This window comes from Hemitrygon akajei, chromosome 2, assembly GCF_048418815.1.
Source record: "Hemitrygon akajei chromosome 2, sHemAka1.3, whole genome shotgun sequence".
Lineage (NCBI taxonomy): Eukaryota > Metazoa > Chordata > Chondrichthyes > Myliobatiformes > Dasyatidae > Hemitrygon > Hemitrygon akajei.
The window spans coordinates 197,372,482-197,384,964 of NC_133125.1; the positions used below are offsets into that span (position 1 = coordinate 197,372,482).

The window sequence follows — 12,483 nt, forward strand, 5'->3', positions numbered from 1 at the left end:
ATAAATGTGCGGAGAGTGAAAGGGAGTCGAATGGAGAGCGATCCCTACGGAAAGCGATGGAAAATATCCCGACGGGAATCCGATAGGTGGGGGGGGGGGGGGGGGGGAGGAGGGGGGAGGGGAGAGAGAGAGAGAGAGAGGACTTACTTATGGTAATATGTGCCGTGTGTGAAATATGTGGGTGCTTGTGTTCTGGAGAAATGTTGTTTCATTTGGTTCTATATCTGTACATTCAGGTGACAATAAACTTGAATCTGAGAGGAAATCTTTTTTTGAAACATTTCAGACGCTGTGTTGACCTGACAGGTTAAATACTGAGAGGATTTTTGCCCTGGTGGTGTGTAAGAAGAGAAAGGGTTAAGGTTAGACTGTGCTAAGATCTAAGCTTACAAAACATATGCTGACACATTGCTAAATAAGGATATAAGATTCTTGCAAAACTGTATAGGTACAATCTGTACCTTGTGGTAATCATGAAGAACTAAAAAGGAGTCATTAAGCTAGGAGCTGAGAGCGGAGGTGGATGAAACAGATGGAGATAAGCTGTACTCTTGTGGCTAACTCCAAGGCCGATGAGTGTTTGAAAACTTGGCAGACATGGCTCTGCGGATGGCTAACTCCAAGGACAGAGGATATGAGAAAATGTGTATGTGACCCCCGAAATGTACAAGCCTGTGGGGAGGGGGAGAGTGGAGCTGACTATGAATAATTGTAGGAATGATACAGCAACTGAGGGACACGTGATAACCTACTTGAAACTGTATAAAAGGAAATGAAATGTAATGCTCTGGGCTCAATACTGCTGGAGCAGTTTTGGGTCCGACTCTGCAGACTCGTGAAAAATAAAGCTTTGCCGCTTTGCAGTTTGCTGAGACTCAGAGTGTAGGATTATTTCTGACAGCTGGGGGCTCGTCCGGGATCCCCACTCCGGTCGTGGAGGGCGAGAGGAAGGACATCGGAGAAGGTGCACCCTGCCGAGTTCGGCAGTCCCTGATTCCTTGCTCGTCGTCTGAAACGGCTTGAGCGAGTGAGATCCGGACAGCGCAAGGCGGCAAAGCAGGGAGGAAAGGAGACGGTTCTACGGCACACCGGGTAAGTGAGACTAGCTAACTGAGATCTAGGTGGGTGTGACCGGGTAAACTAGGTGTGACGACACCTAGAGTAAAAAGAACCGGGCCGGGAAGGGAATAATGGGAGGGGGAAGCTCAAAGGAAGAGGAGCCGGAGAGTTCGGGTTTGTTCCCGAAGGTACCTCCTGATAGCCCCCTCGGTAGAATGTTTGCAGGATGGGGATATGGACGAACAAAGGGAAAGCAGAAAAAGAGAATGGTAGAATATTGCAAATCATGGTCCAAACAGCCAATAAAAGGGTCCTCGGTATGGTGGCCACCATTTGGGTCAGATGAGGATTGGGTTAGACAGGCCTTAAACATATATGTAAACTCTAAGCCAAATGTAAAAGAAGAAGAAAGTGAATACGCCTCTTGCTGGGTTTCGGGGCCAGGAGACTCAGCCAGAAGTTACAAATTGGAAACAAAGAACAAGGAGAAACCTCCTTGGGAAGTATTGAATCATTTACCTCCGCCTTACGTGCCCCGGCCTGAACAACCGGAGGCGGCTCCCTCTGCCCCCCTCCAACCGGACGATCCGGCACGGGAGGCGGAGGCTGAAAAGGAAAAAGAACGGGAAGAATGGGCGGAAGAAGAAGAAAAACGAAAAGAGGAATACGATGAGTGGTTAGAAAAAGAAAGGAAGAAGTGGGAGGAAGGGAATCCACCACAATCAGGACCCCCCTTTATTATGACGCGCTCCCGGACACGACAACGGGTGAAAAAGGAAGAGGAGCCCAAGTTATGCCCCTTAAGGGAGGTCCCGATGAGTGGACCTGATGGGGGAACGGGGTATGTGAATGTTCCCCTGACCAGCACTGAGGTAAGAACCTTTAAAAAAGAAATGAAGAACCTCCTGGAAGATCCGATGGGACTGGCTGAACAGTTGGATCAGTTCCTCGGGCCTAATATATACACCTGGGATGAAATGTATTCCATCATGGGGACGTTATTCTCAACCCAAGAGAGACAAATGATAAGACAAGCGGCTATAGTTATGTGGGAGAAAGAAAAGACTACCGAAGGGGCACCTAAGTTTCCCCTCACGGAGCCAAACTGGAACAAACAGACTCCTGAAGGACGAGGAAACATGAGAGACATGAGGGAATTCCTGATAAAGGGAATAAGACAAGCGGTCCCCAAGGGTCATAATTTCAATAAGGCATTTGGAAGTCATCAAAACCCCGATGAGACCCCAACTGACTTCCTGGATAGAATTCGGAAAAATATGCAACAATATGCGGGGGTAGACCCGGAGACAGAGGTGGGACAACAGCTAATTAGGGTAGAATTTGTATCGAAAGCCTGGCCAGACATTCGGAAGAAACTAGAGAAGATGGAGGACTGGAATTCAAAACCCTTGAGTGAATTACTGCGAGAAGCGCAGAAGGTGTTTGTAAGAAGAGACGAGGAGAAACAGAAAAATACCGCTAGGATAATGGTTCAGACAGTACGGCAAGTAACCACAGAAAACAGGGAAAAGAGGGGAACGTGGTCAGACCGAGGCAATGGCCAAGAACCAGGAAGGAAAACGCGAAGGACTCTAAGATGCTTCCACTGTAACGAGGAAGGACATTTTAAACGGGAATGTCCTAAGTATCGGCGAGAGGTCAGGTCATATGCCATGATGGAGGACGAAGACTAGGGGGGTCGGGGGTTCCTACCCTTGGGGAGAAGAGACTATCGACAGGAACCCCTGGTAAATCTGAAATTAGGTCCCCAAGGGTCAGATACAACCTTTATGGTAGATTCGGGTGCTGAAAGATCCAGTGTAATCCAGATACCTCCCGGCGCCCGAACAGGAACAAGAGTAATGAAGGTATCCGGTATCGGAGGAAAAACGATACAAGTGTCCATTGTGGACAATGTGGAAGTCGGATATGAAGATAGGGCAACAAGGCAAGACCTTCTCCTGTTGCCCTCGGCAGGATTCAACCTATTAGGAAGGGACCTGCAAGTGCAACTGGGCATTGGAACAGTGCCGAACAATGGAGAAATAATAGTAAAATTATTCGCATTAAAAGAAGAGGACGACCAGAAAATAGAGCCCGAGGTGTGGTATAGAGAGGGAAATAGGGGAGGATTGAACATCAGCCCTCTACAGATCACCTTTCTACCGGACGGTCGCCCAGTAAGGAGGAAGCAGTATCCCATTGCGATGGAAGGAAGAAAAGGGCTGCAGCCGGTAATTGAAGGGCTGATCGCAGATGGACTGCTGGAAGAATGTATGTCGCCATATAATACCCCCATCCTCCCGGTGCGAAAGCCGGACGGGACTTATCGGATGGTACAAGACCTGCGGGGTCTAAATGCAGTAGTCCAGACCCGATACCCGGTAGTACCCAACCCGTACACCCTGATGAGTAAAATCTCCCCTGACCATGAATGGTTCAGTGTAATAGATCTAAAAGATGCTTTCTGGAGTTGCCCGCTAGAAGAAAGCAGTCGGGACATGTTTGCGTTTGAATGGGAAAATCCCACAACAGGGCGGAAAAGACAACTCAGATGGACGGTCCTGCCGCAAGGATTCACTGAGTCACCTAACCTATTCGGGCAGGTCTTGGAGCAAGTACTAGCGGAATTCCAATGTGCTCCAGAGAACCAACTGCTACAGTATGTGGATGATTTATTACTATCCGGGCCAACACAGAAAGGGGTGCAGGAAGATACCATCAGATTACTGAACTTCCTAGGGAAAAAGGGGCTACGGGTCTCCAAGAAAAAGTTACAATTTGTGGAAAAGGAAGTAAGGTATCTGGGACACCGGGTCAGTAAGGGACAGCGAAGCATTACCCCAGAAAGGATAGCTGGAATAACAGGGATGTCGCTACCTCGTACCAAGAAGGAGATACGACAGTTCCTGGGGTTAGTGGGGTATTGTCGAATCTGGATTGAGAATTATACTCCCCTGGTGAGATTTCTGTATGATAAACTCGGGCAAGATGAGCAAACAGTAAAATGGACAAAGGAAGAGGAGCAAAAATTCAACTATATCAAGGGGCAATTGATCCGTGCTCCGGTGTTAGTCTTGCCAGCCCTGGAAAAACCATTCCAGCTGTACGTCAACAATGCCGAAGGAATGGCCCAAGGGGTATTCACCCAACTAAGAGGAGGAAAGCGGCAACCCGTGGCTTTCCTGTCAAAAATGTTAGACCCGGTATCGCGTGGATGGCCCACCTGTATCCAAGCAGTGGCAGCGACAGCGGTATTGGTAGAGGAAGCCCGGAAACTAACCTTTGGAGGGAAGATCACAGTGCATTCTCCCCACTCGGTCAGCACCCTACTAGCCCAGAAGGCACATCGGTGGCTCACTGACTCCCGCATTCTAAAGTACGAAACTATACTGATGACCGGAGAAGACCTAAACTTCGCAAAGGATTCCAGTTGCAACCCAGCCCAGTTCCTCTATGGAGGACTAGAAGAAAAGGAGTCAGAACACGACTGTATTGAATTGTTGGACTTGCAAACAAAGAGCCGGGAGGACTTACAGGAAGTTCCCCTGGGAGAAGGACAGGAATTGTATATAGATGGATCCTCACGATGTATTGATGGAGTACGGCACAGCGGATATGCCATCATTGACGGAGAGACTGAAAGAATAGTGGAGTCCGGGAGATTACCGGGAAACTGGTCGGCCCAGTCATGCGAATTATACGCACTCCAGAGGGCTCTGAGGATATTGGAGAAGAGGATCGGAACAATATACACTGACTCTAAGTACGCCTATGGGATAGTACATACCTTTGGGAAGATATGGAAAGAAAGAGGACTGATAACGGCCAGAGGAAAGGGACTGGCACACGAGCAAATGATAAGTATGACATTGGAAGCCCTGGCCCTACCAAATGAGATTGCGGTAGTACATGTACCCGGACACCAAAAAGGATCAACACCTGAAGCAGTAGGGAACCGTCTAGCCGATGGGGAGGCCAAACGAGCAGCCGTTGAAGACCCGATCCAACTCCTGACCTTGATACCAGTGAGGGAAGGACTTACTAAACAACCTATGTTTACCCAAATAGAGATTGATAGCATGAACCAACTAGGAGCCCGAAAAGACACTGATGGTAAATGGACGGTCCCGGATGGGAGACAGGTACTAAATAAGGAAGTAACCCGCAACATCCTCCAACAGTTGCACCATCAAACCCACTGGGGAGTACAGGCCATGTGCGACACAATTCTGAGGGACTATGTATGCAAAGGAATATACACACTGGCCCAGCAAGAGATAACTGGATGTCCGACGTGCCAGCGGATAAACAAGAAAGTGATGCGATCCACTCCAAGAGGTGGCCAGCCACTGGCCATGAGACCGTTCCATAGAGTCCAGATCGACTTTACCGAACTACCCTCAGTGCAGAGATGGAAGTACCTGTTAGTAATAGTGGATCATTTTACCCACTGGGTGGAAGCATACCCGACCACAAAGGCCGATGCGCCTACAGTAGCCCGAATACTACTAGAAAACATAATCCCCAGATATGGGATCATGGGGTCCATAGACTCGGACAGAGGGACACACTTTGCCTCCAAGACGCACCAGTTGATTTGTGATGCATTGAGTATCCAATGGAAATACCATACCCCGTGGCATCCCCAGAGTTCGGGACGGGTGGAAAGGATGAACAGTACCTTAAAGGCGCAATTGACCAAATTAATGCTAGAAACCAAGTTACCCTGGACTAAGTGTCTCCCCATCGCCCTGTTAAGAATCCGAACAGCACCCAGGAAGGATATAGGAATCTCCCCCTATGAAATGCTGTTTGGACTCCCGTATTGGAATAAGGTAGAAGGGTACCCCACGCTACAAGGGGGTGATATTTTTATAAGGAACTATTTACTGGCACTATCTCGTTCCTTTGCAGAACTGCGGAAGAAGGGTCTCTTGGCCCAGACTCCGCCGCTCGACTTTGCTTTACATCAGATCGTGCCTGGAGATTGGGTTCTGGTACGGACCTGGAAGCCGGAGAAGTTACAACCACAGTGGGAAGGCCCTTTCCAGGTCCTGTTAACCACCGAGGCGGCCGTACGAACAAAAGAGAAAGGGTGGACCCACGCATCCAGAATAAAGGGACCAGTTAAGCCTGAGGGACACACGGAGTGGACCTGTGTTCCCAGTGAAGAACCGTTGGTGGTGAAACTGAAAAGGCAACAAAAATGAACTCAATGTGGACTGTTACATTATTGACTGTAATATATTTAATTCTGTATGTGGGAAAAATAGAAGGGAAATGTGACAAGTGTAGGAACCGAGTTTTGGAGAAAGGAAAAGAACGACCCGGGGCCCTTGTGTCACATTCACATGTAAATGACCAATGTTATGGAAAAGAAAAAGAGGAATGTGAAGAGGGAGGAATAAAATATACCCTGAGAAAGAACAGGGGATACCCCGGTGGATCAGTGAGAGAAGAAAAAGGAGAAGGGAGAAGTTGGAGTGTACGAGAAAGTACATGCCCTGAGACAGAATGGATATGTGAAAGGAAAGAAAAAGGAAGGGCAGAGTTTGGTGGAGTCAGAGAAGAATGGGGAACCTATGGAAAAACAAGACCGGAAATGAAGGAAAACCTGTTTATAGACTTAGCAACTCGAATAGCTACAAGTTTAAATGTAAGTGACTGTTGGGTTTGTGGGGGACCCCACATGAGCGAGCAATGGCCATGGATAGGTGAGAGTTTGAGTGTGTGGGAGCTATTGGCTCATGATTGGGATAAGAAAAGGACTGGGAGGACGCAAGAATGGAAGTTAACAAACTATCCGGAAGGACAAGTATGTGTAGAAAGAAAAGGGAAGGTGAAAGTAGGAGAAAGCCCATGTCAGAGTATAAAGTTGGCTAAAACAAAAAATAATGCCACTTGGTGGCCCGAGGAGCCGACTTGGTACATAACTAAAGGGGCAAAGGATAATTGTACGGCTATGGGAAACAATTCGGGAATCTGGAATTGCAGTGGGCATAACCCGTACGAAGGAATTCCCAGTGTTTGGAAAGCCTGGCGGAAAGCAAGGAAAGGAGGATTTGTCCCAGAAGGTCTGTTCTGGATTTGTGGGAATCAGGCATACACCAAATTGCCGAAAGGATGGGGAGGAGTTTGTTTCTTAGGCCTTATAAGGCCAGAGTTCTTCCTCCTACCCCAGGATGAAGATAGGGAATTGGGAATCAAGTTATTTGACTCACTGAGAAGGGAGAAGCGGGAGATAAAGGTGGGAGAATGGGGCGACGAGTGGCCTCCAGCACGCATCATTGAATATTACGGACCAGCAACTTGGGCCCAGGATGGGTCATGGGGTTACCGAACCCCGGTATATATGTTAAATCGAATAATACGCCTACAAGCTGTAGTAGAGGTGATCACCAACCAAACCGCATTGGCTCTGGAATTGCTGGCTGAGCAGCAAAGCCAGATGAGAACAGCCATATACCAAAATCGATTAGCATTGGATTACCTATTGGCCTCCGAGGGAGGGGTCTGTGGAAAGTTCAATCTGACAAACTGTTGCCTAAAGATAAATGATAATGGAAAGGCAGTGTTGAAAATATCCGACAAAATTCGGAAGTTGGCCCATGTGCCAGTACAAACTTGGAGATCCTTAGGGAACCTGAGTTGGCTGGATAGTCTGCTGGGAGGAAGCTGGTGGCGAATAGCCCTGTTAATATTAGGCGGAATACTCATAATGATAATCATATTACCATGCTTAATACCCTGCTTGAGAGCATTAATAACGCGAGTAGTAGTACAGGTAATGCAGCCAGGGAACCCAGCTGACCCGGCTAAAATGCTGTTGCAACGAGGCAGAGAACTGAAAGAGTGGAATCCCTGGACAAATCCTTAGCACACTCTAAAAAGAAAAAGGGTGGAATTGTAAGAAGAGAAAGGGTTAAGGTTAGACTGTGCTAAGATCTAAGCTTACAAAACATATGCTGACACATTGCTAAATAAGGATATAAGATTCTTGCAAAACTGTATAGGTACAATCTGTACCTTGTGGTAATCATGAAGAACTAAAAAGGAGTCATTAAGCTAGGAGCTGAGAGCGGAGGTGGATGAAACAGATGGAGATAAGCTGTACTCTTGTGGCTAACTCCAAGGCCGATGAGTGTTTGAAAACTTGGCAGACATGGCTCTGCGGATGGCTAACTCCAAGGACAGAGGATATGAGAAAATGTGTATGTGACCCCCGAAATGTACAAGCCTGTGGGGAGGGGGAGAGTGGAGCTGACTATGAATAATTGTAGGAATGATACAGCAACTGAGGGACACGTGATAACCTACTTGAAACTGTATAAAAGGAAATGAAATGTAATGCTCTGGGCTCAATACTGCTGGAGCAGTTTTGGGTCCGACTCTGCAGACTCGTGAAAAATAAAGCTTTGCCGCTTTGCAGTTTGCTGAGACTCAGAGTGTAGGATTATTTCTGACATGGTGTATGGTGGGGTGGGGGGGGGGGGTCGGGGTTTTGAATTGCAGTCGGATCAGAGACATCAGAAATTCTGCAGATGCTGGAAATCCAGAGCAACACACACAAAATGCTGGAGGAATTCAGCAGGTCGGGCAGCATCCATGGAGCAGAATAAAGAGTCGACGTTTCAGACTGAGATCTGAAGATTTTTTTTCAGATTCAGATTGGGTTTATTTATCACAGGTACAAGGCAACATACAGTGAAATACGTTGTTCGTATTAACAACCAACACAACCTCAGGATGTGCCGGGGGCAGCCCGCAAGGGGCACCACACATCCCAGCACCAACTCAGCATTTGCATTGTTACGTACTCGTGACACGTGACAGTGGTACCCTTGTCACGTGACTGGGGTTGAAGCTATACTGGACTTGAGGTAATGGTCTTGTGATGGTGGAGTGATGTCATTTTCCCGCCAGTAGAGATCATGTGACAGGTTTTTTTTACAGGGTATAAAAGGAGGACCCCTCCCTGTGAGGAGGGGCAGTTCGTGGCTGGATTTGCCATGTTGACTTCATGACACTGCGTGGTTTAATGTTATGACGCAGTTTAGTTGACAGATGAAGTTTTATCTAATGCCTAAAGTTTAAAAGGTCATTGCCAGCAGTTTCTTTACTATACTGCTAGTTGAGAGTCAGTGGCGAGTGAAGATCGAAGTTCGGGAGTTAAAGATCGAGGAGAATCGATTTCGACGGTGAAACAGGTTCGACCTTGTTTGATCCTTATTCGGAAGGAATTCGTTGATTGTTCTCGTGTTAATCTCTGCGGAATAGCAGAAAAGATTGAGGACAGTGTGGTAAAGGAAAGGTCAGTGCCTTTAAGCCGTTTCGTTTCGTAAATTCTTCGTGGGAAAAGTTCGACTTCGGGGACCGAAACAAAACGACGTGAAAGAGAATTTAAATCGTCTTAAAAAGTCTCTCCCTTAAATGGACTGTGAGCATTTTGAACTTTTGGCAATACTACTTTAAAGAACTGTTCTTGCAACATCGCTTTAAGGACTGTAAGCTTCATTGCTTTAAGAACTGTTTAAGCTGCCGCAGAGCAGCTGATTTCCGGTTACGTTAGTGATTTGTTTACTTTTGGGGGGTTTGTTTTAATTGTTTAATAAACGTGTTATTTGTTATAAAAACCCTTGTCTAACTCATATATTTATTGTTGCCTGAATACGTAACAGCATGTCCACAATGTTCAGTAAAGCTACACAGACCACAGAGACAACACGACACAACAAACAACAACAGCAAAACAAGCCCCTTGCTGCTCTCCCATTCACCCTCTCACACACAAAGTCCGACAACTACAGGACCGGCCTCTGGGCCTCCTGTCCGGGAGTTGCCCATCCAGTTGCAACTTCCGGACTTCCGAAAGACCGTTTGGGCTTTGAACGTCAGTATCGACTCTCACACTGATTGATGACGGGCGGCTGATTTGGTGTCATCGGCAAACTTACTAACCAGGCGATCTGCATTCTCACTCTCATCGTTAATATACAGGACACGAGTAACAACGGTGACCCAGAACTGATCCTGTGGTACAGGCTTCACAGGTCACAGGCTTCTAGTCTGAAAAAGAAACCTCCACTCTCACCCTCTGAATCCTCACAACAAGCTGATTTTAGAACATAGAATGATGGTGGTTAGTGTTAATGCTTCACAGTGTCAGTGACCTGGGTTCAATTCCTGCCGCTGTCTGTAACGAGTTTCAACCATCGTCACTCTCCTCAGCTCTGAACTCACCCCGTAGCTACGGCCTGTGGCCATCGGGCTCCTGGACCAGTTTCCCTCACTGTCCCTGACCAGACGAAGGTCATCGAGCCGCATCTCCAGTTCCGTGACCCGGTCCCTAAGGAGCTGCAGCTCGACGTACCTGGTGCAGATGTGGCTGTCCGGGAGGCTGTTCTCACTAATATACCCTCTCTTTGGCTTTTACTGATAAGTCTGATTTAGCTTCTTCTCAGATTTCAGGGTGAATTCGATCACATTATGGTCACTTTATCTGAAACCCTCTGATCAATCCTGATTCAGTGTACAACACCCAATCCGGAATTGCTGATCCCCAAGTGGGCTCGACCATGAGCTGCTGTAAAAAAATCATCAATATACCTGCATATTGAAACCCCTTTGACAATCGTAATATTGCCCTTTTGACATGCATTTCAGTCTCTTGTGTAACTTGTAGACTGTATCCTTACCACTGTTTGGGGGTTTGTATGCAACTCCCATCAGGGTCTTTTTACTCTTGCCGTTCCTTAGCTCCGTCCCCACTGATTCAACACCTTCCGACACCATGTCACCTCCTTCTAATGATTTGATTTCAGTTTTTATTACCAACAGAGTGACAACCCCCCCCCCCCCCACGCCTTCCTGTCTGTTCAATCTGTATCCTTGGACATTAAGCTCCCAGCTATAATCTTCATTTCAGCCGTGATTCAGTGATGCCAATACCTGCCAGTCTGTAACTGTGCTACAAGTTCATCTCCTTTATTCCGTATACTGCACACATTCAAATATAACACTTTCAGTCCTGGATCCTTTTCAGTTTTGTCTGCCTTTTACATTACAACTCATCCAGTTGATTTTAGTTTTGCCTTATCGACAGCCTCCCCTCACTACACATTGCCTCTGTTTGTAAACCAGCCACCTCATCTTCAGCCCTGTCACCTGCCTTTCCTACGACACTTCTTGCATTGAAATACAGGCAGCTCAGGACACTGGATGCACAATGTCCAGCCTTTCATTCCTGACTTTGAGGTCTTACCAGCATCTGCCTCCACAACCTCTCCACGAACTGTTCTGACACTCTGGTTCCCATTCCCCCGCAACTCTAGTTTAAACCCCACTGTACAGCATTAACAAACCTTCCTGCCCGGATATTATTCCCCCTCCAGTTCAGGTGCAAACCGTCCTTTCTGTACAGATCCCACCTTCCCTGGAAGAGAGCCCAATGATCCAAAAACCTCTGCCCTCCTTAACACAGCAACTTCTTAGCCAGGTGTTAAACTGCATAATCTTCCTAGTTCTGACCTCACCAGCACGTGACATGTGTAGCAATACTGAGATCACAACACTGGATGTCCTGCCCTTTAACTTATCAGCGAACTCCCTGTGCAGAGCCTCATCACTCGTAAATAATACTATTGTTGTCCGCGTGATTTGTTTTCTCTCTCTGCACATTGGATGTTCAATGTCTTTTCCTAAAATGTGCTCTGTTGGGTTTTTGTTCTGTGGCTGCCTGTAAGGAGACAACCCTCATGGTTCCATAAGGTATACGTACTTTGATAATAAATGTACTTTAAGCGGTGAAATCTGAAAGCCTACACCAGCTCCTTAGCCAGGCGTTAAACTGTATGATCTTCCTGTTTCTGGCCTCTCTAGCACGTGGCACGGGCAGCAATCCTGGGATCAGAACCCCGGGTCCTGTCCTGGAACTTAGCACCGAACCCCTTAAACTCAGATGGAGGGACTGCTTTGTCGAGCACTTTCACTCCATCCGCCTCAAAATGCACCATTTCTTGGTGACCTCCTACTTCAACTCAATCTCTCATTGCAGAATCTCGTGTTAAATGCTCGAGAAACTAAATCAAAAACAGAAAATGTCAGAATCCACAGGACGGGTGGTGTTTGAATAAAAGATGCTGGCTGTCGAGAGCAACATACACAAAATGTTGGAGAAACTCAGCAGGCCAGGCAGCGACTGTGGAGAAGTGTAAACAGTCGACGTTTCAGGCTGAGACCCTTCATCAGGGCAGGAAAGGAAGGGGAAAGGTGGGGGGAGGGGAGGAAGAAGTACAAAGTGACGGGTGATAGGTGGAGATTTCGGGAGAGATAATCGGTGTGAAATATGAACTCCATGGATTGTGACTGACTCCACTCTCACTTTCAGTCCAGTGGGAGGACATTGAGCCAAAATGTCAATTA

At 47.2% G+C, this 12,483-nt stretch overlaps 1 protein-coding gene across 1 annotated transcript; it reads left to right on the top strand.

Annotated features, from left to right (window-relative positions):
• The first annotated feature begins 346 nt into the window (after positions 1-346).
• Positions 347-8,495, top strand: LOC140719903 (endogenous retrovirus group 3 member 1 Env polyprotein-like). The gene is made up of 2 exons (XM_073034831.1): positions 347-1,092; positions 5,977-8,495. Exon 2 carries the CDS (start codon positions 6,269-6,271, stop codon positions 7,937-7,939), a length of 1,671 nt encoding a protein of 556 aa, XP_072890932.1. The 5' UTR covers positions 347-1,092; positions 5,977-6,268; the 3' UTR covers positions 7,940-8,495.
• The last annotated feature ends 3,988 nt before the right edge of the window (positions 8,496-12,483 follow it).